General features: G+C 54.9%; 2 protein-coding genes across 9 annotated transcripts; one reads left to right on the plus strand and one right to left on the minus strand.

Moving 5' to 3' along the window:
• Nucleotides 1–80: 80 nt before the first annotated feature.
• Nucleotides 81–16,846, minus strand: FBXO24 (F-box protein 24). 6 transcript variants are annotated; one of them, XM_035281120.2, is made up of 10 exons: nucleotides 16,766–16,846; nucleotides 12,446–12,544; nucleotides 12,159–12,342; nucleotides 10,633–10,871; nucleotides 9,526–9,760; nucleotides 6,780–6,938; nucleotides 6,094–6,215; nucleotides 5,608–5,739; nucleotides 997–1,167; nucleotides 81–675 (listed from the first exon to the last, which is right to left on the minus strand). In XM_035281120.2, exons 1-10 carry the CDS (start codon nucleotides 16,823–16,825, stop codon nucleotides 250–252), a joined length of 1,827 nt encoding a protein of 608 aa, XP_035137011.1. In that variant the 5' UTR covers nucleotides 16,826–16,846; the 3' UTR covers nucleotides 81–249. The 6 variants fall into 6 exon arrangements, with proteins under 6 accessions (XP_035137011.1, XP_035137013.1, XP_078212345.1 ...); XM_035281122.3 differs by lacking the exon at nucleotides 16,766–16,846 and adding an exon at nucleotides 15,877–16,085; XM_078356219.1 differs by lacking the exon at nucleotides 16,766–16,846 and adding an exon at nucleotides 12,730–12,917.
• Nucleotides 16,413–27,966, plus strand: LRCH4 (leucine rich repeats and calponin homology domain containing 4). 3 transcript variants are annotated; one of them, XM_078356202.1, is made up of 18 exons: nucleotides 16,413–16,661; nucleotides 20,129–20,273; nucleotides 20,421–20,547; nucleotides 20,707–20,812; nucleotides 23,295–23,431; nucleotides 23,560–23,672; nucleotides 23,812–23,911; nucleotides 24,143–24,233; nucleotides 24,315–24,391; nucleotides 24,497–24,558; nucleotides 24,656–24,775; nucleotides 24,894–24,962; nucleotides 25,049–25,152; nucleotides 25,278–25,361; nucleotides 25,725–25,810; nucleotides 26,039–26,176; nucleotides 26,268–26,345; nucleotides 26,682–27,966. In XM_078356202.1, exons 1-18 carry the CDS (start codon nucleotides 16,442–16,444, stop codon nucleotides 26,877–26,879), a joined length of 2,055 nt encoding a protein of 684 aa, XP_078212328.1. In that variant the 5' UTR covers nucleotides 16,413–16,441; the 3' UTR covers nucleotides 26,880–27,966. The 3 variants fall into 3 exon arrangements, with proteins under 3 accessions (XP_078212328.1, XP_078212340.1, XP_078212333.1); XM_078356214.1 differs by having other exon boundaries at nucleotides 27,659–27,905; XM_078356207.1 differs by lacking the exon at nucleotides 24,656–24,775.
• The last annotated feature ends 33 nt before the right edge of the window (nucleotides 27,967–27,999 follow it).

Consider the following 27,999-nt stretch of genomic DNA (forward strand, 5'->3'; position numbering starts at 1 on the left):
GCCCTCCCACACCCACTGAGCCGGGCAGCAGGCCACCATCCCTGCCCCTGGCCCTCCAGCCCCCAGGCTTCCACACCAGGCCTCGCTGCAGCCTTTTATTGTATCCATCAAATTTCTTGTCCATGATAGTCAGATTGGGGGCCCCTCCTGGACAGCCCCCTGAACATTTTACAAAACAATTCCCTGCCCTACCCTGGCTAGTGGTCCCCAGCCCCTAGCAACCCCATCCCATATGCATGTGCAGAGTGGTCATTGCTCCTTAGCCCCTGGCTGGGGCGGACTCCCTCCAGGGGTCGGGCTAGCATGAGGGGGATTAGCTCTCAGGGACTGGGGGCCGCCACCCCCACCTCCCACATCCTGCTGCAGCATGTCCAGGGCCTCCCAGAAGAAGTCCTTCTGTGCGGCCATCAGGGGCATCCACCCTATGATCTCCTTCATCTTCTCCATACGGTCCTGCCACGTGTGGCAACTGTGGATCTGGCTGAGGTACTCCTCGCAGGCCCGGGCCGTTCCCCCAGGGTCCTGGGGTGCTCCAGCCCCTAGGCTGGGCTCAGGAGTCCCCATCACCCTGCTGGCCGGCAGGTCGCGATAGGAGGTGTGCTCCTCAATGTCATGGCTGGATAGCATGTAGAGACAGTCCCTGGTGGCGCAGAGGGCACAGGCACACAAAGGGACCTTGGAAGAGGCGAGAAAGGGGTGGGGCTGAGTGGTGCTTTCCTTGCAGGGGTTCCCAGGGAGCCCAGGCTAATCTGTCTATTGTGTTCTTCCCTCTCATACCAGCCCTGAGCCTGCTAAATCCCAGGGGTGTTGTGGCCAGCACAGTCTGCTAAGGGACAGAGCAAAGTGCATGTTATGTGGCAGAGGAAGTAGGTGGGGTGGTGCTGGGGAAATGGGACTCCCTGTGTCCCTGCAGGAGCTCCAGCTACAGTCTTGTGGGCTTCCTGGCTCAGGGCTCTCGTCCTCCCTGGGTGCCCACTCCCCTGACCCCAATCTGACCTTGACTTGGAGCTTGACGAAGGAGGCACTCCCCTTGGGCCAGCCGGGGAGGCGGCCCCCAGCTCCGCAGCCGCAGCCTAGCAGCTCCTTGCTGAAGTCTGAGCTCTGGCTCAGCACTAGGGAGTGGTTGAGGCCACACCACAGGGCAATGGGCCGCTGCAGGTAACGAACCTGGGGACACACAGCCAGGGGCCCTGAGCAAGGAGCACCAAGGGACTGGGGAGCCAGAGTGGGAAAAGGTTGACTGGAAGGCTCCGGCAGAATGTGAAATGGGGATGACAAAATGGGAGCCAGCACTGCCCTGCACCCTAGGTCTGCCCTGCTGACCCCTGCAGCCCCCATACTCTAACTGGTCACATGGGGTCTTGTTCTTCTGTTGGTACCTCATCTATGCCCCCCAGAAAAGGGGGGCTCCTTTTCTGAGCCCTGGGCCTGCTGTGTACCCTCAGGCTCCTTGCCTGAGCCCTGGGCCTGCTATGTACCCCTCATTGTCAGCCCACACGTCTGTGCCAGTCCAGCCTCGGGGAGACTTATTCCTTGCGCAGTTCCAGGGTAGCCCACCACAACACCCCGAGGAAGGACTTTCCTTCCACTGTCCCTCCTGTCTGCTCTAGTATTTTCTTTTTTCTCTTTCTTCTTTTTTTAAGATGGAGTCTTACTCTGTTGCTCAGGCTGGAGTGCAATGGCAAGATCTCCTGGGTTCAAATGATTCTCCCACCTCAGCCTCCCAAGTAGCTGGGGCTACAGGTCCCTGTCACCATGCCCAGCTAATTTTTGTATTTTTATTGGAGACAGGGTTTCACCATGTTGAACAGGCTGGTCTCAGACTCCTGACCTCACGTGATGCACCTGCCTTAACCTCCCAAAGTGCTGGGATTATAGGCGTGGGCTACCATGCCCAGCCAGCACTCTAGCATTTCCATTTTCTTTTTTTTTGAGATGGAGTCTCACTCTGATGCCCAGGCTGGAATGCAGTGGCGCGATCTTGGCTCACTGCAACCTCCGTCTCCCAGGTGCAAGTGATTCTCCTGCCTCAGCCTCCCAAGTAGCTGGGATTACAGGCATGCACCACCATGCTCAGCTAATTTTTGTATTTTTAGTAGAGACAGGGTTTCACCATGTTGGCCAGGCTGGTCTTCACGGCCTCCCAAAGTGAAGGATTACAGGCATGAGCCTCTGCACCTGGCCTAGTATTTTCAACTTATACCATAGTTCTCTTCCAAAATGGCCGCCCGGTTTTTGAAAAAAACGCTTCTACTTGCTTCTTGCCACTTCCTGCCTGTCTCTCTCTCAAGCAGCAGAGTTGGTTACATGACCAATCTGAGCTTGACCACATTGTTGTTCCTTCCCACAGCAAGTCTTTCCAGCAACTCCCAGGGATCGGGCTTTTCTCTCTACTACACTACTGACGTGCTGTCTCTAAAGGCACTTGGCCTCTCAGCAGCTAAATCCCAGGGCCTCTTCGGCCTGCTCCTTCTCCTAAGCCTGTTAGCGCTTTAATTCTAAAGACACTGCTAAGTAATTGATGATCATCCTAGAAAAATTATGAAACGTTGGCAAGCAAAAATTAGTTTTAAAATCACTGGAAATCCCACCACCCACTATTAACATCTTGCTAGATATTCTTTACTGTTGGCTAAACAAATAAATACACATAAGTTGTATATTTTGTTTTAGAGAGAGGGTCTCAGTGTCAGCTAGGCTGTAGTACAGTGGTGTGATCACTGCAGCTTCTAACTCCTGGCCTCAAGCAGTCCCCTTGCCTCAACCTCCTTAGTAGCTGGGATTACAGATGCTAGCCACCAGGACGGACAAGTTATGTATTTTTAAACAGAAAATGAGATAGTGCTAGGTGTGGTGGCTCACGTCTGTAATCCCAGCACTTTGGGAGTCCGAGGTGGGAGGACTGCTTAAAACCATTAGTTCAATATAAGCCTGGGCAACAGAGCAAGACCTTGTCTATTAAAAAAAAAAAATTATCCAGGCGTAGTGGCATATTCCTGTAGTCCTAGCTACTTGGGAGGTTGAGGCGGGGGACTTGGAAGCTACAGTGGGCTATGATCATGCCACTGCACTTCAGCTTGGGAAGCAGTGAGACCTCATCTCAAAAATGTAATAATAAAAATAAAGAGTGGCTGGGTGCGGTGGCTCATGCCTGTAATCCCAGCACTTTGGGAGGCTGAGGCAGGTGGCTTACCTGAGGTCAGGAGTTCGAGACCAGCCTGGCCAACATGGCGAAACCCTGTCTCTACTAAAAATACAAAAATTAACTAGGCGTGGTGGCATGCACCTGTAGTCCCAGCAACTCGGGAGGCTGAGGCAGGAAAATCACTGGAACCTGGGAGAGGCGGAGGTTGTAGTGGGCCAAGATGTGCCACTGCACTCCAGCCTGGGAAATGGAGAGACTATGTCTGGAAAATAAAAATAAATGATATGATGTAAACTATTTCATAATTTTTTAAACCTAAAGATATGGCATGACTGTCTTTTCCATGTCAGTACTAAATGTATCTTACATTGTCACACCATCACCATTAACCAGCCTGCCACCCATCCCATATGAAACTTCCTTCTCCCGTGGCTTCTGGGACAGGTATTAGAGGGGTGCATGGCCTGTCTCAGAGGCACCTCTTCTTCAACCACTGCCTACCACGGGGCCTGCTTCCCAGAGATGCTTTTCAGTCTCTACCTCTGTCTGTGCAACCATGTTCCTAGGTAGAATGTAATTGCCAGCTAGATGTTTCCAATTGTGTGGGTTTTTGTTTTGTTTTGTTTTGTTTTTGAGACCGAGTCTCACTCTGTCGCCCATGCTGGAGTGCGGTGGTGCGATCTTGGCTCACTACAACCTCCGCCTCCCAGGTTCAAGCAATTCTTATACCTCTGCCTCCCAAGTTGCTGGGATTACAGGCACACACCACCACACCTGGCTAATTTTTGTATTTTTAGTAGAGACAGGGTTTCGCCATGTTGACCAGGCTGGTCTCAAACTCCTGACCTCAAGTGATCAGCTCACCCTGGCCTCCCAAAGTGATGGAATTCCGGGCGTGAGCCTCCCTGCCCAGCCTCCAGTTGAGTGTTCTACTCTCACTGCAAGAGGTCCAGGTTCACACTCTCTTCTTCCTTAAACCAGTACTCCTTTTTAACTCTCACTTTGTTGGTAATACCATCTTTCTTTCTTTTCTTTTTTTCTTTTTCTTTTTGAAGACAGGGTCTCTCCGTTGGCCAGGCTAGAGTGCCATGACATGATCTCAGCTCCCTGCAATCTCTACTTCCAGGGCTCAAGCGATCCTCCCACCCCATAGCCTTCCGAGTAGCTGGGACTACAGGTGCATGCCACCAGGCCCGGTTAATTTTTGTATTTTTTTCTAGAGACAGGATTTCACCATGTTGTCCTGGCTGATCTCGTGCTCCTGGGCTCAAGTGATCTGCCTGCATCAGCCTCCCAAAGTGCTGGAATTACAGGTGGGAGATATCACCTTTCTTCGAGCCACCTCTGGCTTATACCTCACTCTTCTACATCTAAACAGTTTCGAGGGCCTATTCATTTTCTTCCCAAATATCTCCTATGTCCGTTCCTTCCCATTCTCGCTGCAGCGACAGGCCTTTGTCACTCAACAGCCTCCTGGCAGGCTCCCCACCTTGGCCTCCTCTGCACAAGGCTGGCTGACATAAGACCACTACCTAAGTCTTATGTAACCTTCGAAGCCCTGCTCACATCGGTTTTTTTTTTTTGAGACAGAGTCTCGTTCTGATGCTCAGGCATCAGATGGTGCAGTGGCACCATTTTGGCTCACCACAACCTCGGTCTCCCAGGTTCAAGCGATTCTCCTGCCTCAGCCTCCCGAGTAGCTGGGATTACAAGAACATGCCAGCTAATTTTTCTTTCTTTCTTTTTATTTTTAGACAGACTCTTGCTCTGTCACCCAGGCTGGAGTGATGTGGTATGATCTCAGTTCACTGCAACCTCCGCCTCCTGGGTTCAAGCATTCTCTGCCTCAGCCTCCTGAGTAACTGGAATTACAGGTGCCTGCCACCACACTCAGCTAATTTTTGTATTTTTAGTAGAGATAGGGTTTCACCATTTTGGCCAGGCTGGTCTTGAATTCCTGACCTCAAGCGATCCACCCACCTTGGCCTCCCAAACTGCTGGGATTATAGGTGTGGGCCACCACCAAACCTCGACACCCAGATAATTTTTTATATTTTTAGTAGAGATGGGGTTTCACCATGTTGCCCAGGCTGTTCTCGAACTCCTGACCTCAAGTGATCTACCCACCTCAGCCTCCCTAAGGGCTGGGATTACAGGCATGAGCCACCACACCCAGCCCCTACTTAAACCTCTTCTAGAAGTTACTCTAGCTCACTCAGGTCACCCACTCTACCCCTTCACCAAATTTCTATTACATTTACAGTGTTCACTGCAGAGAATCGACCTCATAGTGCCAACCCTAGGTAAGACATGGGCCAGTACCACTGGCATTACATACTGGTTGGCTTAATTTCTCAGAGGAGCAGAAACTGGATTCTATGGAAGTTGGAGAAGTGGACAGATCTGGGGGTTAGGGGATTGGAGGAAGGGGGTTGGGAAGAATTGCTGGAAAATAATCTCACCTGTGTGGGTTCCCCTCGGTCCATTTTGTCCCCTGTTCCTAGCTGCCCGTATCTGTTATTTCCTTGCATAAAGATTCGGCCAAATTCATCCACCAGGCCAAGGTGATTGTAGCCAAGAGCACAGAACAGGATCTAGAGTGCAAGACAGAAAGGGGAGATAGGCATTCTGTTCTCTCCAGAGGAACTCTGAGCTCCAGAGTCTCCCAACCACTAACCTGGCATCCCCAGCTGATCTATCCAGCTATCTATCTATCTAAGAGATGGGTCTCGCTATGTTGCCCAGGCTGCCTAGAACTCCTGGGCTCAAGTGATCCTCCTTCCTCAGCCTCCCTCTGTGCCCAGCCCCAAGCTGATCTCTTTTTGCATGGCCCTCTCCCTGGGGATCCCCTGTCCATCTGGATCAATCATTTGATTCCTGAAGGTTTCAGACCTTCCAGTCCCTATGGCCCCACCCCTCTGGTTTGCCCCATCCCTCCAAGAGCCTACCTTGGCAGGCAGTGAGAGAGCAAGCGGCATCTGCTGGTCCAGGGGGTCAAAGGCTTGAAGAGTCCCAAAGAGATCGCGATACACCCCTGGGGTATGCACCTCGAAATACACTCCCCCCTGTTCTGGGGGGTCAGGAGCCTTCAGCTCAGCAGCTTTGGGCACCCATTTCCTAGGGATAAGGCCCCATCTGGATGAAAGCTACAGGAGCCTGAGAGTCCTCATACCCACTAGGAATGCATCAGCCATAATGTCTGGGAACCAAAAACATCTTTTATTTTTGAGACCAAGTCTCACTCAGTTGCCCAGGCTGGAGCGAAGTGATATGACCTCTGGTCACTGCAACCTCTACCTCCCGGTTCAAGTGATTCTCCTGCCTCAGCCTCTGGTGTAGCTGGGCTTACAGGGACCTGCCACCACACCCAGCTAATTTTTGTATTTTTAGTAGAGATGAGGTTTTGCCATGTTGGCCAGGCTGGTTTCGAACTCTGGGCCTCAGATGATCTGCCTGCCTCAGCTTCCCCAAGTGCTGAGATTACAGGTGTTAGCCACCACACCCAGCCCTAAACACATCTTTTCACTAGGATGCCCTCAGGGGTTCCTCATCCAGCTGGAGTAAGGGTGAGGGGTGTTGGTGTTTGGAGGGTCTAACCAAGGTTGGGGGCTTGCGGTGTGGTGGGGATCCATACCAGTGATGTAGAGCGTGCTGCTTTGGTTGGAAGTCATACAGGCCACGCGCAGGTGAGGCAGGCAGTGGGACACCTTTCTCAGGGCCAGCTGAACCGTGTAGGAGCGTGGCTGGTCCAGCTGGGTCTCATTCACTATCAAAGAGTAGATCTTTCCTTCCTCTGGGAGTAGGGGAGGGTGACAGTTAGCTGGGGAGAGGATTTTCCAATAGCTGTATAAACATCCCAAGAGGCTCCCTAAACTATACAGGTGACATATTTACTGCCCTAGAGTGGGGCTGGGAGAAAAAAGGCAAGAAAGAAATAAGGGAAGAGAGACCCCAAGTCTCCCAGACTCCAGCCACCACAATAAGTCAGGGAAGTGCTTCAGCATGAGAGACAAGTGGAGAGAAAAATCTAGCAGATTTGGTAGAATCCAATTTGAGTGAGAGGTCTGGGGATTGAGGGCCCTGCCTGGCATTCAGAAGTTTAGAAGTGGTCAAGTGTAGTGGCTCACACCTGTAATCCCAGCACTTTGGAAGGCCAGGGAGGATCACTTAAGGCCGGGAGTTTGAGACCAGCCTGGGCCACATAGCAAGACCCCATCTCTAACCCCCACCCACAAAAATTTTTTTAAGAAAAGTCTTGTGGGTCTTAGCCTCAAAGCCCTGCAGCGTTGTCAGGCTCAGTCCCCTCCCGAAAAAAAAAAAAAAAAAAGAAAAATCCTAGAGGGTCTCAGGCCTAGGGCTTAAGTATAGAGGACACTGGGAAAGTAGGGAGCAGTTTGGAGTATAATGAGGTGCTTGGCATGGAAGCTGGAGAGATCAGTTTTTTTTGAGAGGGATTCTTACTCTGTCACCAGACTGGAGTAAAGTGGCACAATCTCGACTCACTGCAACCTCCACCTCCTGGGTTCAAGCAATTCTCCTGCCTCAGCCTTCTGAGTAGCTGGGACTACAGGCATGTGCCACTATGCCCAGCTAATTTTTGTATTTTTAGTAGAGATGGGGTTCTCACCATATTGGCCAGATGGTCTCGATCTCTTGACCGAGACCATCATAATCTGCCCGCCTCGGCCTCCCGAAGTGCTGGGATTACAGGCGTGAGCCACCGTGCCCTGCCTTTTTTTTTTTTTTTCAGATGGAGTCTGGTTCTATCACCCATGGCTGGAGTGCAGTGGCACAATCTCAGTTCACTGCAACTTCTGCCTCCCAGGTTCAAGTGATTCTCCTGTCTCAGGCCTCAGTCCTTAGCCTCCTGAGTAGCTGGGACTATAGGTGCCCCCCACCATGCCTGGCTAATTTATATATATATATATATATATATATATGTATTTTTTTTTTTTTTTTTTTAGTAGAGACGGGGTTTCACCATCATGGCCAATCTGGTCTTGAACTCCTGACCTCAAGTGATCTGCCTGTCTCGGCCTCCCAAGGTGCTGGGATTATAGGCGTGAGCCACCATGCCCTGCCAAGATCAGACTCTTTGTTTTTGTTTTGTTTTGTTTGAGATGGAGTCTCACTCTGTCGTAAGGCTGGAGTGCAGTGGTACAATCTCAGCTCACTGCCATCTCCACCTCCTGGGTTCAAGCCATTCTCCTGCCTCAGCCTCCCAAATAGCTGGGATTACAGGCACCTACCACCACACCCAGCTAATTTTTGTATTTTTAGTAGAGACAGGGTTTCACTATGTTGGCCAGAATGGTCTCAATCTCCTAACCTCATGATCCACCCGCCTCAGCCTCCCAAAGTGCTGGAAGGACAGACATGAGCCACTGTGCCGGGCCCAAGAAACTTTTTGAAATCATGTATTCACTAGAATAGTGGTTTGCAAACTGGTTTTTGGCAGCAGGGCCTTTTTCTTGTGTTTTTTTGGAGACAGAGTCTCGCTCTGTCCCCCAGGCTGGAAGGCAGTGTCACAATCTCGGCTCACTGAAACCTCCACTTCCTAGGTTCAAGCAATTCACCTGCCTCAGGTTCCCAAGTAGCTGGGACTACAGGTATGTGCCACCACACCCGGCTAATTTTTTTTTTTTTTGAGACAGTCTCACTCTGTCGCCCAGGCTGGAGTGCAATGGCACAGTCTCAGCTCACTGCAACCTCTGCACCTCCTGGGTTCAAGTGATTCTCCTGCCTCAGCCTTCTGAGTAACTGGTATTACAGGTGACCGCCACACCTGGGTAATAGTTGTATTTTTACTAGGGCTTTCACCATGTTGGCCTGGCTGGTCTCAAACTCCTGACATCAGGTGATCCACCCGCCTCAGCCTCCCAAAGTTCTAGGATTACAGGTGTGAGCCACTGCACCCAGCCTTATTTTTGTATTTTTTTAAGTAGAGATGGGGTTTCACCATGTTGGTCTCGATCTCTTGAACTTGTCATCCTCCCACCTTGGTATCCCAAAGTGCTAGGATTACAGGTGTGAGCCACTGTACCCAACCTAATTTCTGTATTTTTAGTAGAGATGGGATTTCATCATATTGGCCAGGCTGGTCTCGAACTCCAGACCTCAGGTGATTTGTCTGCCTTAGCCTCTCAAAGTACTGGGATTACAGGCATGAGCCACCACACCCAGACTGGGCCTTTTATTGATGTAAAATATTAAGCAGAATCCTAGACTGGGAGACAGAGAAAAGCAGAGCTGTTTAGATGGAGACTAGGATAAGGTGGCATATGGAACCCGCTCTGAGGGACCTTCCTCCCCCTCCCCTGCAGCAGGGCCTGGGGAGTCTGCAGGAAACAGTTTGCAAAAGCCACTGCTTTGGACCACACCTGTGAGGAGCAATAGAGCCCGCTGGGTCTCCTGACCAACCAACACGATCTGCTTGAAGCTCATGGAGTGGTGGAATGTCATCTTGAAGACCCGCTGCCCACTAGACTGCAAGTAGACCTCCACGCAGTCACAGGTCCGGCTGCTGGTGGTACCCACCACTCCCTGCTGCTCCCGAGTGGCCAAGACATAGAGGTATTTTCGGTAAGCTGTGTCACACCTTGGGTCTGAGGCAAACTGGGGAAAAAGATGAAGGGTGTCTGGGATCTAGGATTTCAAAACCAGATGACGATGGGGCAGCTGGATCCTGGAGTGGGAGGGGAGATGCCTGGATCCAGGGTTGGGAAATGAGCCCTTGCTTTAAAGTTCCTATGTGGAAGGGCAGAGGTCATAGGAAAGATACCTAGGGACTGATGGGGGCCTAAGCCCCCAAAAGAGGTGTGGCGATATGGTTAGGCTCTGTGTCCCCACCCAAATCTCATCTGGCGTTGTAATCCCCAGGTGGGAGGTGATTGGATCATGGGGGTGGTTTCCCGCATGCTGTTCTCGTGATAGTGAGTTCTCATGAGGTCTTATGGGTTTATTAAACAGTTTTCCCTGCTCTTGCTTGTGCGCTCTTGCCTGCTGCCATGTAAGACGTGCCTCTTCTCCTTTGGCCACGAGTGTAAGTTTCCTGAGACCTCCCAGTCATGCAGAACTATGAGTCAATTAAACCTCTGCTTTATAAATTACCCTGTCTCAGGTATGTCTTTTTTTTTGAGATGGAGTTTCGCTCTTCTTGCCCAGGCTGGAGTGCAATGGCACGATCTCGGCTCACTGCAGACTCCACCTCCCAGGTTCAGGTGATTCTTCTGCCTCAGTCTCCCAAGTAGCTGGGATTATAGGCACCCACCACCACACCCAGCTAATTTTTTGTATTTTTAGTAGAGACAGGGGTTTCGCAATGTTGGCCAGACTGGTCTCAAACTCCTGGCCTCAGGTGATCCTCCATCTCCCAAAGTGCTGGAATTACAGGCATTAGCCACCACACCTGGCCTCAGGTACATCTCTATAGCAGCATGAAAATGGAATACAGGTGGGCCCCCAGCTACCAGGGTTCTGCTACTCACATCCTTCGCTCCACAACACAACACAACATAGCGACAGGCCCGCTTCCACTGCATCTGGCCAAGGGTGGAGGAGACCAGGGCATTTTTGAGGAAGAAGAGCGTCCCCACATAGTCAAGAATGAAGACGTGGTCCTTGGTGGGCAAGAAGCGGCGGTAGCCGTGGGCTAGCAGGGGGGCTACACTCTTGCTGAGACATCGGCGGCGGCCTCCAAATGCCTGGAAATACAGGCCCTTCGTGTCTGGAGGAGGGAAGGAGATTGAAGGTTCAAGGGATGGGATGACACCAGGGTGATGAGTCAGAGCTCGTGTAGATTTCTCAGACACCCGGGTTTGTAGCGCCTCCCTATCCCCCAGGATAGGGGAACAAACCCCTTATAAAGGAGAGGTGGAAAATAAGCTTAGATTATACCAGACGTGTGAACTTCAGTCTCCACCCCACCTCAGCCCAGGGTCAAACATGTGCTTCTTAATGAGCAATTCTTTGGTGCAACCTTGCATCAGTGATGTCAAGGAAAACTGTAAGAATAAAGACACAGAGGACGGGTGCAGCATCCCCCTCACCTTGAGCCCCACCTCCCATCCTCAGAGCCCAGTGAATTTTTGCATGCCTGTAATCCCAGCACTTTGGGAGGCTGAGATGGGTGGTTCGCTTGAGCCCAGGAGTTTGAGACCAGCCTGGGCAATATGACAAAACCCCAGCTCTACCAAAAATACAAAAATAAGCTGGGTGTGGGTGCAGGCACCTATAATCCCAGCTACTTGGGAGGCTAAGGCAGGAGAATCACTTGAACCCGGAAGGCAGAGGTTGCAGTAAGCCAAGATCACATGGGTGCTCCAATGTGGGTGATAGAGCAAGACCTTGTCTCAAGAAAGGAAGGAAGGAAAAAAAGATGGAAAAGAGGCAGGAAAAGGAGTGAAAAGGAATGATGGACGAAGGCCGGTCACCCTCCCTCACCCCAGCTTTGGATCTGCTTTCTGGGTCCCCCTAATATCCCAGTGGATGTAAGAAGTAACTACATAGAGGATCCCTGGAGGGGAAGAGGGTTTAGGGCATGGTTCTCAGGCTGGGGGCGATTCTGTCCTTCAGGAACATTTGTTGTCACAATTAAGGGGGGTGCTACTGGCCATCTGGTGGGTGGAGGCCAGGTTTCCTCCTTAAACATTCTACAATGCAGAGGAGAGCCCCCACAACAGGAATTATTTTGCCCAAAATATCAATAGTGAGTTCTGAAGTCTTGGGTTAGAGAAGAGAAAACTCCAGGTTTGGGGAGTGAGGATGCATCTAGGTAAAGAGTGTCTGTGTACAGAGAGACTTGGCAGGAAGGCCACTAATGGGAACTGTGGGTGGATTCTGAAGACTTGGAGGAAGTACTCAAGGGAAAATGTTTGAATTGGACCTGTTTCTTCTGGAGAAAGGAGCCCTGGAAGCACTGTTAGGAGTGTGGAGGTCATCAGGGGACTTTAAGAGTAGGAGGGCTAAGGCAGGACAGAGGCAAGGAGAATGGGAGGTTCTGGGGAAGGTGTACAGTTCAGAATGGCAGCTCTCTTCCAGGGCCGGACTCCGGAACCCTGATCTCGGAGGCGCAGACTCAGCCTGCGACAGATGAGTCTCCACACCCCCTCTGCATCGCACACTTTGTGGAAGTAGCGGCAGGTCTGGCCGAGGGCGACAAGGTCTCTGACTGGGAGGAATGAGATGATATGTTCCACCTGGGAGGGAGGAGGGAAGAAGTGTGGGGGGTGGTCATCGGTGGCCCCTTGGTGGTATGGTCCCCAATCCTATTATTCTCAACCCGCCTCCCCAAGGACTCACCAGCTCTGGGGGGAACAACTGGACAGAAATCGGATTCCCTCTCCCCTTCTTCTCTTCACCCCCAAGCTCCGGGCCACAAGAAGGGCAGCTTCTCTTCACCTACCCGAGAAGGGGTTCATAGGGTCCCGTGAAGGTCCCACATCTTTTTCTCCCTTCTCTCTGCCTATCTTGGGGCTCATCTGACTCCAGCTCGGTGCAGTCATGTCCTCGTCTCTCCCCAGACCGACCCATCCCTAACTTCTCCAAATAAAACCTCCCGATCTCCTGCGGCCAGCCCCCCTCACCCAGAGCCCCTCCTCCTGTCTGCATAGCCCGGTGAATTTTTGCAGCTTCCGTCTCTGGCTTCTCCTCATCCTGGCTGCCCTTTCCCTGCTCCTGCCCTCCTGTCTCCTAGGCCCTTGGCCCCCTGTTCCTGCTGGCTTTCCCACACCATGTCCCCTGCCTAGGCTTGGGGGACCTCTGGGGCCCCTCTGCCTCCTAGGCCCCTCCCCCATGGAGTCTGTGGAGACCTCTCTGTGACCTCACTGTTCAGCCTCACAAACCTCTCCACTGTGACCTATTCCCCTTAATCTTGCCCAGGGCCCATCTCTGAACAGCTCCTGGGTTCTAGCTCAGTTCTAGCCATCAGTGGCTCAAGGGAAATGCATTTTACTGGAGAAATAAAGTGTGAATTATTTGTAGATTACACCTTTATTTCAGGGAGCAAGACGTTTTCCCATTTGAGGCCCTTTTAGTACTAACTCTGCAGCGAAACACTGGAGAATTCTTCACATCTCAGCAGGCCAAGGCCTCCAGGGATTGGTAGGTAGCTCAAGAGTATAAACTCAAAAAACTATAAACTCAGTTTGACAGGTGAGATGGAGAGGTGACTCTGCTAATAATTGTTTAGCTCAGAAATGATTCAGCAGACTTTTTAGTCTCGTGAAAAATATATTCAAAAGGAGACTGTGGCTGGGTGCCAGTGGCTCAGGCCTGAAATTCCAGCACTTTTTGATGGCCACAGTGCGAGGATGGCTTGAGGCCAGGGGTTCAAGACCAGTCTGGGCAACATAGAGAGACCCTATCTCTATTAAAAAAAACAACAACTTAAAAATTAGCCAGGCATGGTGGTGCACCGCTGTAGTTCCAGCTACTCGGGAGGCTGAGGCAGGAGGATTGCTTGAGTCCAGGAGTTCAAGGCAGCAGTGAGCTATGATAGCACCACCGTGCTCTAGCCTGGGTGAGAACGAGACCCAGTTTTAAGACAAAAATACAAAAAAAAAGGCCCGGTACAGTGGTTCATGCCTGTAATCCCAGCACTTTGGGAGGCTGAGACAGGTGGATCACCTGAGGTCAGGAGTTCCAGACCAGCCTGACCAACTTGGAGAAACCCTGTCTCTACTAAAAATATAAAATTAGCCGGGCATGGTGGTGCATGCCTGTAATCCCAGGTACTGGGGAGGCTGAGGCAGGAAAATTACTTGAATCCAGGAGGCAGAGGTTGCAGTGGGCCAAGATCACGCTATTGCACTCCAGCTTGGTCAACAAGTGCAAAACTCCATCTCAAAAAAGAAAAGAAACAAAGAAAAGCAGACTGCTTTTGCTTTCATGGGGACAGTAACATCACTGCATGTATAAAGAACAACCTATTGAGGTGGGACAAAGGGATGGATTTCCACTGAAAGCTTAGGATTTCTCCCAGGGTCTCTGATGCTAGCTTTGTCTTATGTGAGGTGAAACGGCAGGGGTTGGGGTTGTGTCTGTCCAGAATGGGTCAGATCTACACCAAGAAATCCAAGGAGTGGCTGGCTCTGTGCAGGGTCTCAAAGGAGTCCTGTCCTCCTGGCCCACCAGCCCTCACTGCACAGCGTCACAGACCCATCCACTGACTGCACCAGACTCCACCCAAATTCCCTTATGTATGGCGCCTAGCCATAGTTAGGCTGGGATGCCTAGGATGGAATTTTAATAACTCAACAACTATTCAGGAATATCAACCTCTGAGATATAAATGTAGGAGAAAGCAACCTCAGTGACTTGCTTCTGGGCAACCCACCGCATAGAAAGGGGACTGCATTAGGAACTTATGCCACCAGAAAGGAGGTTAAGATCTCCAAGTAGACAGAAAGGTATTTTTCATTCCTCTTGTGTTTGGGTCCCCTTTATCCACTCCATTTCACCCCAGGAGGCAAACGAGAGGTTGTGAACAGAAAAAGGCCACTGTGGGCCAGGTGTGGGGGCTCATGCCTATAATCCCAGCACTTTGGGAGGCCGAGGTGGAAGGACTGCTTAAGCCCGGGAGTTTGAGACCAGCCTGGGCAACACAGTAGGACCCTGTCTCTACAAAAATTAGCCAGCATGGTGGTGCATGTCTGTAGTCCCAGTTACTCAGAGGCTGAGGTGGTAGGTTGAGACTGCAGTGAGCCATGATCGAGCCAATGCACTCCAGCCTGGGCAACAGAGCAACTCTCTCAAAAGAAAGAAAAAGTCCATTGAAGGCCAGGTGTGGTGGCTCACGCCTGTGATCCCAGTACTTTGGGAGGCAGAGGCAGGAGATCGCTTGAGGCCAAGAGTTTGAGACTAGCCTGGGCAACGTAGCAAAACCCCATCTCTACAAAAATTAAAAATAAATTAGCCAGGCACCGTGGTGCCGCCTGTGGTCCCAGCTACTTGGGAGGCTGAGGCAGGATGATCCCTTGAGCCCAGGAATTCAAGGCTGCAGTGAGCCATTATTGCAGGACTGCACTCTACCCTGGGCAACAGAACCAGACCTTTTTAACTTAAAAAGAGACAGAAAGAAAAAAAGGAAGAGAAAAAAGGAAAGAAGGAAGAGGGAGAGAGGAAGAAGGAAGGGAGGGAGGGAGGGAAAGGGGTTAAAAAAAAAATCCTTTGTGAAAACTGAGGGAGCGGGAAAGGGCTGTGCGTGGAGGTTCCAGAGACCTGGTTTCTATGGCCAGCTCTCAGGATTTGCTGTTCGCTCTTGCTAACGCATCAACTTCCCTCTGCCTCAGTTTCTGCATTCGTAGCACCAAGGGTGTGTTCTAGGCGTTGATATCCTTTCTAAGCCTCTAAAATCCCCAGGTCTGGTCCCTTCTCCAGTCCTGTCCAGGGATGCTCCTCGGGAGAGACGGCAGACCGTGCAACGATGCACCTACACCCTCCCTCCTCCAGCTGGGCGTCTTCAGGCTCTGGGAAGCCCCCTCCCGCCACAGCCCGGGGGTCCTGAGACCCCTGCAGAGCTTCCACAACCGGAGGTCCCCCCCGCCGTCCCTTCAGCTGCGACAACTGCCAGCGCACTGGCCTCCAGCAGTCGCCCAACTCCCTTCCAGCCCTCGACGCCGGCTAGCCCCCTAACACGTCCAGCTCAGACTCGCCGCTGCAGCCGCGCACGGCGTTCCCACGCGGCCCGGGGCTCCGCATTCTTAACCTCAGAGTTAAAAATTCTAGCTCACCCGCCTCCTCCTTAGCAAAGAGACCGCCTTCTCGCTCATGCTATTGGCAGGTAGAGCCGTCCCTCAGAGAAGAGGCCCGTCCAGATTCCCTAAGGAGGATCTAATTGGCCTTCTTGACAGTCACTCGCTCGTATCTGGCTTACGATTGGCCCTTGTGGGACGAGGAGTAGGCGCCCCCTGCTTGCGGTCTCTCGGCCCGTTTCACTGCTAGTTGAGCGCTGTAGTCCCCTCCTCTTGGTTGAACCTGATTGGCCCCACCTCCAGATCTGAGCATTGTGATTGGGTCCGGCTGCGCTAGGCGGGACGGCTTGGAGCGTCGGCCGTTGGCGGGCGCTCTATGCTCTTTCCCCTCCCTTCTCTCGTCAGACTCCAGCGCCGGAGGCTCCACTCCACTGACAGGCTCTGATTGGCCGCTCCTGACGTGTCTCGGGACCACGATTGGTCCGTCGGGTCCCGGACACCACTCCCTCCCTCTTGAGGCAACTACGGCGGCTCCAAGGAGGTGGGTGGGAGAAGGAGGGACGGCCAGTCCCGTCAGTCAGGCAGCAGGAGCCGCCGAGAGCGGATGGCGGCGGCCGTAGTGGGTCCACTCGCCGCTGGGGGTGAGGAGGCGGCGGCAACGACCTCCGTACCCGGGTCTCCGGGTCTGCCTGGGAGCCGCACTGCAGAGCGGGCCCTAGAGGAGGCCGTGGCCACCGGGACCCTGAACCTATCTAACCGGCGCTTGAAGCACTTCCCCCGGGGTGCGGCCCGCAGCTACGACCTGTCAGACATCACCCAGGCTGGTGAGTGCAGCCGGGCCCTGGGCCCCAGGGCCGACCGGGGCCCTCATTTGCATATCCCCGCCCCGAATCCCCGCCCAGCCTGGGAATCGGGCCCGCCCCTTCACCTGGCGGCCAGAGTTGCTGCCCCTCCTGATTGCCGTAAACCTGCAGCCACCCGCTCCCATCTTTCGGAATTCCTAGACAATGCTTCTGGTTTGCACAGAACGCCCAGCGCCTCCGAGCGTTGGGAGTGATTCCTCCTTTCTCTTTATTTGCATAGCTGCGCACCTGTAGGATGGTCCCGCCCTTCACCTGGTTGGATCATTTACTTGACCTCTTAACCTCAGCTTCGATCAGTCCATGAAGCAGTCCCCATGAGCTCCTCTAATCACTACTTTCTCTCCCTCGTCTTCATCCACACCTCTTAACCCCCGTCCCGCCAAGATCCGAGCAGTCCTAGGCACCCCCTTCCCAGGGACTGGTCCCTACTCCCAAGGTTTCTGCTTTATGTGCTGCAACCCCGCCCTCTAAGGTCCTGGCCCTCTCCACTGTCCACGCAGCCCTCCAACCTATGGGAAAGAAGTAAATCTCTACCTCCCTCACTCTTTTCTCCTTGACTGCTTCCGCCTATTATCCCCAACCTCTTTATCTGAGACTCCTCCTCCTTCTTAAGCCTGTGAGGTCACTGTGGAGCCTGTGACCTCATAGGGACCCTATAATTCCCATTTCAGTTTCTGCTTTCCCCCAGGGGAGGGACTTGAGGCCATTGCTGGAGGGAAGGAAATCTTATCTCTTAGCTGGAAGTGCTGGCCAGCTAGAGACTATCCTTCCACGCCTCCACCCGCAGGATCCGTCCAACCATTCACCCTCCACCCTGGTGTCTGTGGATGGTAGGGGGTGGGGGACTTAACTGTGACAGGTGAGTCAGGCCTCAGCTGCTCAGGAGGCAGCCTGTGACCTTGGGCCTGCAGTTGGGGGTGGGTATCAGGAGCCGGGAGGAGGAGGACTGCATTCCCGAAGCCTCACCCCAGCCCAGGCCTCCTCCTCTCATCTGCAGGGTGGGGTACAGAGCAGGAGGAAAGTACGTATTTCTCCCTAAGCAGGTGCCTGCTCGCCTTGGAACACTCAGGCTGGCACTGGTACTTGCTCTCTCTCCTCTCCTTGGGAGAACCAGTGGTTATCCACGCTGATCTCGCCTGCTCTGCCACGGGTGAGATCGTGAGATGGGGAGATCAGGAATGAGTGAGCCCCAGGAGCCATTCCCGCCCCTTACAGCCCAGTTCCCTCCCACCACCACCTAACCCCACGCTCCAGATTGACCTCAGCAGCTGTGTGACACTCGCAGTCTGTTCCCTTCCCCTCCCCCTTGCTTGTTTTTTGACAAAGACCAAATGTTATTCTTTACTTCCTTAGGCTGTCTCTCCCAGCATGGACTCTTGGGGAAAACTACCCGGAGCTCCCCGGCCCCTCCCAGCTCCCGCCCCCTGCCCCCAACATTCCCGCTCAGGGTGCAGCCCAGCTCCTGTGAGCTTTCGGGGAAAATCCAAACTTCTGGAGAACACTGCTCTGCCCCACTCTCCATGCAGGAATCCTCAGTCCTTCCAGGGCCCAGGTTCTAGGCCAAGTGGGGTCCCTCTTGTCCAAAACTCTGTCCTCTGTCCCCTCTCCCCAAGCAGGGTGCTAGGGAGTCTAGGGCAGAAGGGGAAGTGACAAAAGCATAGAATTGCCTGCACCCTGCCCTCCCTCTCTTCTCACCCTCCAAGCAGACAAAAAGCATCAACGCTCTGCTGCCTGGACTAGCTTTAGCCTTCCCCTCCCATTTCCCATCTCTTTTTGAGCGTCTTCCCTATGGCCTGGGACCTTGATCTCCCTTGGACTAGGCTCCCTGGGATGATAGTAGGAAGAATCCTGAGGTGGCGGGAGGGGCTGTCTTGCAAAGGAGAAGTGCAGCTCATTCTCTCCCAGACCACATCCTGTGCCCCCTGTGCCCTGCCTCCCGCCAGAGCTCCCTTCCGCCCCTGGCTCTTGTCCCCTCCACTGCTTACCCCATCAGATCTCTGAGAACTCAGTCGCTACCCGCTTCGTCCACATGCACACACACAAACACACTTGCAGACGGAGAGAAAGTGGGCAGGTGGAGGTGTGGCTGGAAGGGGCAGATGCCATCCCCCTCACCCTCTCCAGAACAGTTATCTCCCAGGCCAGGAGATAGCCCTCTGTGCACCAGGGCTGGGCAGAGAGGAAGACAGAGGGGTCCCGAGGCATCAGGCTGTCATCCACCCTGGTAAACACAGGGCCTACCATAGACAGAACCTGACAGATTGTTTCTGCTTCATTTCCTGTCACAAGACTCATTTCCTCAGGGTATATACCCAGCTTCTCCTCCCTTCAGCTTGCTTTTGCTGGCCTGCCCCTGCCTGAAAGGGCCCTTGAAGCTCACCAGGTCTGTGTGGCCTGGGACTTCCCCTCACAGGCCCTGGGCCCCTCCCAGGACCAGCTGGCTGAGGAAACGAAAAGGCAGGCTTCTCCAGGTCTAAGTGGTTAGTGGCTCCACGCTAAAGGAATCCGAGGCTGCCAGCCTCTGGATAGCAAGGTAGTGCTCCAGATAAGACGGTGATAGTAGACCCCAGCCCTTCCCACACTCTCCACCCTTGCCATGCCCGAGATGCTCACACAGTTGCTGATCTCTTGAAGTCTGTGTCAGTAAGAGAGGAAGCAGGGCGGGGCTCCTGGAGCTGGTAGAGGGTGGGAAGGAGGCCTGCCCTGGGCCAGGGGAGCCCAGATGGGAGGGACCTGGGAACTCCAGCTCCCGTCTCCAACCAGGTCTTCTTGCCCTTCCCTCCTAACCCTTGGGAACTGGTAACTTTAGAGTCCTTTGGACCTGGCTTGCTGGTTGTTGGGGCTGGTGGAAAACTCTTCCAGTGTCAGGGACTTAATCTCTAGAGCTGAGAGAGAGTGGCCTGTGGTTTCTCCCCCGTTGAAAACACTGGAGTAGGGAGGAAGGGTCCCAAGGAGTGATGGGCTCTCCCTGCAGTTCCCCAGGGGCTTCCCATATTCCCTCCTGGAGTCCCCCCAGCCCCACGCCTCACTGTTTTCCCTTCAGCACTGACCGCTTCTCTGCCCTTCTGTCCTCCACCTCACCTGACATCTCTGAACAGGAACCACAGGAGTTAGAGACTCCAGCTGCTCTCGAGGCTAGCTTGCCATTGACATCGCAGCATTCCCCAGCCCCCCCCCCAACCCCCCCAGTCTGGGCTTCTCCAGCCCAGTGACACTAAGGCCTTTGCCTTCCCTGTGCCACTCTGTTCACGCCTGGAATGTGTTCCCATTGGCAGAGGGCTTTGTTATCTCTCCTGGGAGGCCACATTTATGGCCTTGAATCTTTAGGTCTGGAGGTTAGGGAGCGGGCAGCCGACTCTGGGGAGACTCAAGGTCTTGTCCGGGGCTGGGCCTTTCTGAAACTCTCCCCTGACACCTGCTTTCCCTAGACCTGTCCCGGAACCGGTTTCCCGAGGTGCCCGAGGCAGCATGCCAGCTAGTGTCCCTGGAGGGCCTGAGCCTCTACCACAATTGCCTGAGATGCCTGAACCCAGCCTTGGGGAATCTCACAGCCCTCACCTACCTCAACCTCAGGTAGGGAGCCTGAGCCAGGAGCGCATGGGAGTGTGTCCTTCTCAGCCTCAAGTACTACTGAGTGACCCTCCCGGTGACCCTGAGAGGATGGCACTGCTGGGATGCCATGCCTGGGGAGCCAGTCCACTGCCTTTCTCCCTTCTACAGTCGAAACCAGCTGTCGACCCTGCCACCCTACATCTGCCAGCTGCCCCTGAGGGTCCTCATTGTCAGCAACAACAAGCTGGGAGCCCTGCCCCCTGCTATCGGTGCCCTGGGAAGCCTTCGACAGCTTGTGAGGATGGGGACAGGGCCAGAAGAGGGACCCCTGAGCCAGGCAACAGGGACCTTCTTCGGGGAGGTTGGGGAAGGCCTGGACCAAAGAGAGAGTCAGGAGGGCAGGTTGTGCTCAGCCTGGTCTCATGGCCCCTTCCCACTGCCTTCCTGATACCAGGATGTGAGCAGCAATGAGCTACAGTCCTTGCCTGCAGAGCTGTGTGGCCTCTCTTCCCTGCGGGACCTCAATGTGCGGAGGAACCAGCTCAGCACGCTGCCCGAAGGTGAGAGGAATGAAGAACCAGGGAGGAGGTAATGGTGTGTGCGTCCCGGTCGGCTCAGGCTGCGGTAACAGAAACACTGAAGGCCGGGTGGCTTATATATGGCAGCCATTCATTTCTCACAGTTCTGGAAGCTGAAGTTCAAGATCTGGGTGCTTCCACGGTGGGGCGCTCTTCCGGGTTACACACTGCTGGCTCCTCATGGTACTCTCTGATGGTGGAGAACAGAGGCAGCCCTCTGGGGCCTCTTTGATAAAGGGGCACAAATCTCACGAGGGCTCCACCCTCATGACCTAAATTCCTTCCCTAAGGCTTTACCTCCTAATCCCATCGCTTTTGGGGTTAGGATTTCAGCATAGGACTTTTGAGGGAGACACATTCAGTCCAGAACAGTGTATGTGCTTTAGAGAAGTTACAGGCCAGGAAGCCTCAGAGGAGAATTACACCTTCATTGCCCAAGCTTTTGCAATATATAAAACAAACTGTAAATGATCTGATTTGATCTTGACCTAGCAACCCTCTGAGGCTGGCGGGGCGCAGATGAGCAGCTCTGTTAGAAATGTGGGCACAGGCATAGAACGGGAGCTGGTGAGTGCATCAGCTCCCGATAGACTGGTAAGGTCGGAGGGGCCTTCAAGGTCACCCACCATCCCTGCTCACCCCAGCAGGGGCTCTCAAACACCTGAGTTGGGATGCTCTGCCACTCCTCCCAGAGACTCCCAGGCCAGTGCCAGAGCCCACACGGCCCTTTACTGAGCTCATTGTGATGCACTCGTCGCCTCTGCTTCAAAGCAGGCATGCCTTTGATTCAGCAGGCAGCAGTGTGTTTTCGTGTCTGTGTGTGTTGTTGGTATATGTGTGTGTTGTTTGTGTGTGGGTTTGTGTCTGTGTGTGTGTTTATGTCTGTTTTGTGTGTGTGTGTGTGGTGTGGTGTGTGTGTGTGTGTTGTGTGTGTGTGTGGGTGTGGGTGTGTGCTTCCTGTGTTTTAGGTTGGGACCAGGTAGATGCAGGTGATGTGTCTAAGATCTAGGGCCATTTTTTAGGGATTTAATGGCTTCATGAGGAGAGACAGATAGTCATAGGGACGTCCCCCAGGCAGCATGCCTGGATGGGGGCCGGAGGAGAGTGAACACTGGACTCTGCTTGTGGGGCCTGGGGAAGACTTCAGCAGAGGGGCAGGAGCAGTAGGAGGTGGCCGTTGAAGGAGAATTCCCCAGCCTTCTGCATCCAGGCAGAGGACCGGACCCAGCATATGCAAAGCACGGGGCTAGGAAGGCAAGCCTGGTTTGGCAGGAAGGGCCTGTGTATGCTCGAGTGTGAACTTGGTTTTGAAGAACATGAAGGGAGTGAAGTGGTCATCTGTTTTCACCATCTCCACTACCTGATTCTTTCTGCCCCTGCCCTCTTCCTTCCCAGTCAAAAAATATTAAAAGAGCTCTTTCTGGGCCATAAAAAGAAATCCAAGCAACATACCCCGGGGACACAGAGGCAGGAGCAGTGAATTCCATGACTCTGGGATATCTGGAAAGATCCACTGAGGCGGTGATGCTTGAGCTGAACCTCAGAAGATGCGCAGACAGGAAACTGGACAGGTGCAAACAGCACCTGGGAAGGCTCAGAAGCTGAGGGCCTAGAGAGATGGGCAGTGAGATGGGACATGTGCATGGAGCCAGGTCATGGAAGCCTTGCTAGTGCTGGGTTTAGGGAGCTGTGGTTTTTAGTCTATGGCTAGGGCAACCATCAATCCAGAATGTGCCTTTTTAGGAATGAGCAAGGCTGGGCATGGTGGCTCACGCCTGTAATCCCAGCACTTTGGGAGGCTGAGGTGGGTGGATCACCTGAGGTCAGGAGTTCGAGAGCAGCCTGGCCAACATGGCAAAACCCTGTCTCTACTAAAAATACAAAAATTAGCTGGGCATGGTGGCAGGTGCCTGTAATCTCAGCTATTTGGGAGGCTGTGGCAGAGAATTGCTTGAACCCAGGAGGCAGAGGTTACAGTGAGCCGAGATTGCAGCACTGCATTCCAGTCTGGTGAAGGCTGGGCCCATGCTAGGGAGAGGGGACTCTCGAGTGGGCACAACCCACTCTACACTGGCAGCCCTAGCTGCACGTCACAGGAGGTGTTTGAGCCGGGTTTGTGTCTTGTGCTGATCATTTGAGAATGAAAGGTGGGTTCAAGTGTGGGGTGGGCAGGCAAGGAGACAAGGAGGGACAGACAGGGCTAAGTGGGAGCCGACATCTGGATGGGCCTTCCTGGGGAGGCTGAGCTGACTGATACCCGGATGGGCCCCTCAGGGAGGCTTGCTTAGACCATAGACCAGACTCATGGGGAGAGGGGCAGGGAGGTTGTTTCTGGGGAATGACTGGAGCCACCCAGGGGAGAGGCTGTGCTGGGCCCAGGATGACTGGCCAGCCAGAGCCAGGGGCAAGGGAATGAGCATGAGGCCCCAGCCCTAAGCACGCTCCTGACTTCTTCCTTGCCCAGAGCTGGGGGACCTCCCTCTGGTCCGCCTGGATTTCTCGTGTAACCGCATCTCCCGAATCCCGGTCTCCTTCTGCCGACTCAGGCACCTGCAGGTCATTCTGCTGGACAGTAACCCCCTGCAGAGCCCACCTGCCCAGGTGAGGCGGGGGCTATGGGGACAGGGGTGCAGCTGGGCAGGAGTGGGGTAGGTCCCCTTGGGTAGCTGAGCAGGATCCGGGGAGCCACCCTCTCTCCCAACTCCCCAACCTGTGCTACCCACACACAGGTCTGCCTGAAGGGGAAACTTCATATCTTCAAGTACTTGTCCACAGAAGCTGGGCAACGCGGGTTGGCCCTGGGGGACCTGGCCCCTTCCCGGCCCCCAAGTTTCAGTCCCTGGTAAGTCCTAGGTGGGAAGGAAGGAAGCCCTGGGATACTTCATCCCCCTTCCTGGCCCCAGGTACCACCTGCTTTCTGGTGGGAGGATGGGGGGCTGCTGTCCAGCATCAGACTGACCAGATCTCTCTGGCTGGCCCAGCCCTGCAGAGGATCTGTTCCCGGGACGTCGGTATGATGGCGGGCTGGACTCAGGCTTCCACAGCGTTGATAGTGGCAGCAAGAGGTGGTCTGGAAATGAGGTAATGGCGTCTTACATGGGAGATCGGGGGCGTCAGCCCTGGGAGAACACCTTTGAACTGGGGACCTCCAAATTGCAGGGTGCCAGACAGAGGCTGGAGCTGTCCTCTTCCTTCCCTCTCCCCAGCATCCCAGGGAAGAGACCCTGGGCTTAGTTCCACACAGGCCCCCAAGAGGCCCCAAGCCCCCATGTTTAGAGAGGCCATCTCCCATCTCTGTTTCTGCCTTTACAGTCAACAGATGAATTTTCAGAGCTGTCATTCCGGATCTCGGAGCTTGCCCGGGAGCCCCGGGGGCCTAGAGAACGCAGGGAGGATGGCTCAGGTGAGTAGCAGGGCCGGCAGGGAGCTGGGCTGGACCAGGGCCTGGGTCCCCACCTGCTTGCTGACGTGCTGGCCTCCCCAGCGGACGGAGACCCCGAGCAGATTGACTTCATCGACAGCCATGTCCCTGCAGAGGATGAAGAGCGAGGCGCTGTGGAGGTGAGGGCCCAGCCGTGCCTCTCCCGAGGGAGGGGAGCTGGAGGAGGGGACAGGGCAGGCGTGGGCACAGGCCTGCCCTCAGCCACTCTCCTGTTGTCTCCTCAGGAGCAGCAACCACCTGAATTAAGCTCCGGGGCAGGGGACAGGGAGAGGGCATCAAGCAGCAGGTACCCTGAGCCGACACCTCTGCCTGATCCTCCTATCCCCCAGCTCCTCCTCCCCGACCCTGGGGTTGGCCCCTCTCACCCTGTCTTGGCCCCTCAGGCGGGAGGAGCCTGCAGGGGAAGAGCGGCGGCGTCCGGACACCTTGCAGCTGTGGCAGGAGCGGGAGCGGCGGCAGCAGCAGCAGCAGAGTGGGGCATGGGGGACCCTCAGGAAGGATAGGTGGGACCCAGGGCCTCTCCGGGCTGTTGCTGGACACTGAGCCCTGGAAATGGGGCTGCGGAGCTCTCCCAAGTGGTTCTGCCTTGGGGCTGGCTAACCCCACCTCTCCTTGTTCCAGCGTCTTGAAGCTGGGGCTCAGGGCTGCTGCAGGAGGGACCACCGCTGCGTCCACTCAAGCCACACACAAGTAGGTTTTCTGCCAGCATCCCCTCCCCACTCCTCTTCCTATGACCACCCCTCTGACTCCCTTCTGTCTCTTCTGTCTCTCCTCAGCAGCCCACCTAAGTCCAGTGCCTCCCAACCGGGGCCTGCAGCAGGGCAGGGAGCCCCCAGCCCTGTCCCCACCTTTCAGGAGCCCCTTCCCATAGCTGGACCAGGTGGAACAGGGACTTTGGGAGGAGGACGGGGGCCTGTGTCGGTGAGGGCTGGTTGGGAGAGTGGGACACAGAGGGGATGGCTATCTCACCCCCTCCTGTCACTGTGTCCCTGGTTCTGGCCCCAGTGACAGCACCTGTTCCTCGGCCGCTTGGCTCCATTCAGAGACCAAACAGCTTCCTCTTCCGTTCCTCCTCTCAGAGTGGCTCAGGTGCGTGTCTCCACCCTCCCCAGTGCTGACCTAGTGCTCACCAGCACCAGCCTCTACCTCACCCTCTGCCCTGGGAACCCTCTGGGTCTGTTGTCCCTTTGTGTTGAAAATCACACAAGCAGGCCGGGCGCAGTGGCTCACAACTGTAATCGCAGCACTTTAGGAGGCCAAGATGGGAGGATTACTTGAGCCCAGGAGTTCAAGACCAGCCTGGGCAACATACTGAGATGCCATCTCCATGAAAAAGAAAAAGAAAATCCCACAGCAGAGAGGTGGGAGGTGTGGGTGCCAGGCCAATGGGACCCAGCTACAGAGTCACTGGTGAGCAGTGGAGGTAGTCCCATGCCCCCCTTTTTCTTCTAGGCCCTTCCTCACCAGACTCTGTCCTGAGACCTCGGCGGACCCCCCAGGATCCAGATGAGAAGGACTTAATGACTCAGCTGCGCCAGGTAAGCAGAGGCGGGGATTGCGTGGGCAGGGGCCTAGGCCTGGCACCTCCTTGTGTTGCTGTCCTTGGGACCCAGCTTCCCTCCATACTCTCTGTACCCACTCTGGCACCTCACCTGAGGATAGAAAGGGGCAGGCACAAGTTCCCTACTGGCTCTGAGCTCCCCCCTCTGCCTGCCTCCCAGACACCTCTCCTTCCCTTACTCCTGCTCTGTCATCTACATTCCCAGGTCCTTGAGTCCCGGCTGCAGCGGCCCCTGCCTGAGGACCTGGCCGAGGCTCTGGCCAGCGGGGTCATCCTGTGCCAGCTGGCCAACCAGTTACGGCCTCGCTCCGTGCCCTTCATCCATGTGCCCTCCCCTGCTGTGGTCAGTTGGGGCCAGGGAGGAGACAGGGGATGGGCCAGGGGCACCTGCGGACTTTGTCCGTTACCACATTTTCTTCTTTTACCCACCCCAGCCAAAACTCAGTGCCCTCAAGGCTCGGAAGAACGTGGAGAGTTTCCTAGAAGCCTGTCGAAAAATGGGGGTGCCTGAGGTATGGGGGCTGCTTTCTAAAGAGTGGTGGCATCCCCGGCTCAAGCATGTGGCATGGATGGCAGGTTTCCATTTGAAGCTGGTGTCTGCTCTCAGACGGAGGCCCCTGCCCTGCCCTGCATGTCACCTGTCGTATGTCCCCTGCCCTGCATGCCCCATCTTGTCCTGCATGTCACCTGCCCAGCATGACCCCTGCCCTGTACTCCCTGTCTTGCACGTTAGCATGTGGGCGTGGCTCTGGCCCCGGCACATGAGGGCAGGGGTGGGAGGGACTGTCCTGCTGCTGCTGCTGATGTCTGTCCCTTGTCCTTGTCCACTTGCTCTCCTCTTCCCCCAGGCTGACCTGTGCTCGCCCTTGGATCTCCTCCAGGGCACCACCCGGGGGCTGCGGACTGTGTTGGAGGCCGTGAAGCGGGTGGGGGGCAAGGCCCTGCCGCCCCTCTGGCCCCACTCTGGTCTGGGCGGCTTCATAGTCTTCTACGTGATCTTCATGCTGCTGCTCTATGTCACCTACACTCGGCTCCTGGGTTCCTAGGACCCAAAATCAGCCCTCCTTCACCCCTTTCCCTCCCCCCTTCTATTTATAAGGCCCCTGCTCCACCTGACCCCACCATTGGTGCCTTCAGCCCCAACCAAAGACACTAGTGCACCCCTTCATAGACACTGACCTCAGAGGCCCCACTCTGGTGCCCCCAGACCCTGGGCCCCCAGCCTCTGGCCTCCCTCCGATAGACCCATGAGTCCCCACCTCTGTTGACAGTGCCTTCATGCCCCCGCTGGCCCTGCCCCTGCCCTCTGTGCCCCCTGAGGGGTGACAGGAGCTGGAGTTCCCCCTTTCCTTTTATGCCCTTCCCCCCACCAGCTGCTATGGGGGGCTAAATTATCTCTTATTTTGTAGAAAGGATCTATATTTGTAGGAGTGTGGGGCCCAATCCAGGTTCCTATCTCTCTATAAACTGTACAGAGACCGTGGCCGCCTTGCCTGTATATGTGTGTGTGTGTGTGTTCGTGAGCATGTCTGGTCTGTGTGTGTTCTGAACGCCTCTGCTCTCTGTGGTGGTGGCAGTGGCCATGGCCATGGCTCTGTGCCTCCCAGCATCTCCTTCTGGAAATGCCAGCCTCATGCTCCCAGAGCCTCAGCCCCTGTGTCATTCTCCCTTCTGTTACCGCTGACAGCTTTCTTGGGTCCCATCTGTCACCGAGCCCCGAGTGCACGGTGTCTTCCACAATGCCCGTGCCTGCCCCCGACCCCCTGCCATGGGTGGGAAGTCGTCGGGGGCACTGTGGGGAAGCTAACCTGGCCCCTTCCCCCAGGAGTCCCTGTGCCAGCCCCACCACATCCTGGAGGAGGAGGGGGCCTCAGGAAGGGGCCTCCCCTACATCGCTGCAGTCGTCCACGCCCTGCTGGACCGGGCTTAGGGGTGAAGGTGGGGGCACAGGGCCCACCCCACCTAGGACCCGGGAAGTAGAAGACGCACCTGGGCTCCATGCTCTGAGACAAGGACTCGGTGAGGGCAGCCTGGGCCCCCTCGGCCTTCAGGCTTGGCCGTCTCCGGGGGTGGAAGGCCCACAGGTGTCGCAGGTGTCGTGTCAACTGCAATAAACAGAAGCCAGAAGTCCTCTGGGTGGCCCTCAGGTGTGACTGTGTCTGAGCA

This window comes from Callithrix jacchus, chromosome 2 (genome assembly GCF_049354715.1).
Source record: "Callithrix jacchus isolate 240 chromosome 2, calJac240_pri, whole genome shotgun sequence".
Classification (NCBI taxonomy): domain Eukaryota; kingdom Metazoa; phylum Chordata; class Mammalia; order Primates; family Cebidae; genus Callithrix; species Callithrix jacchus.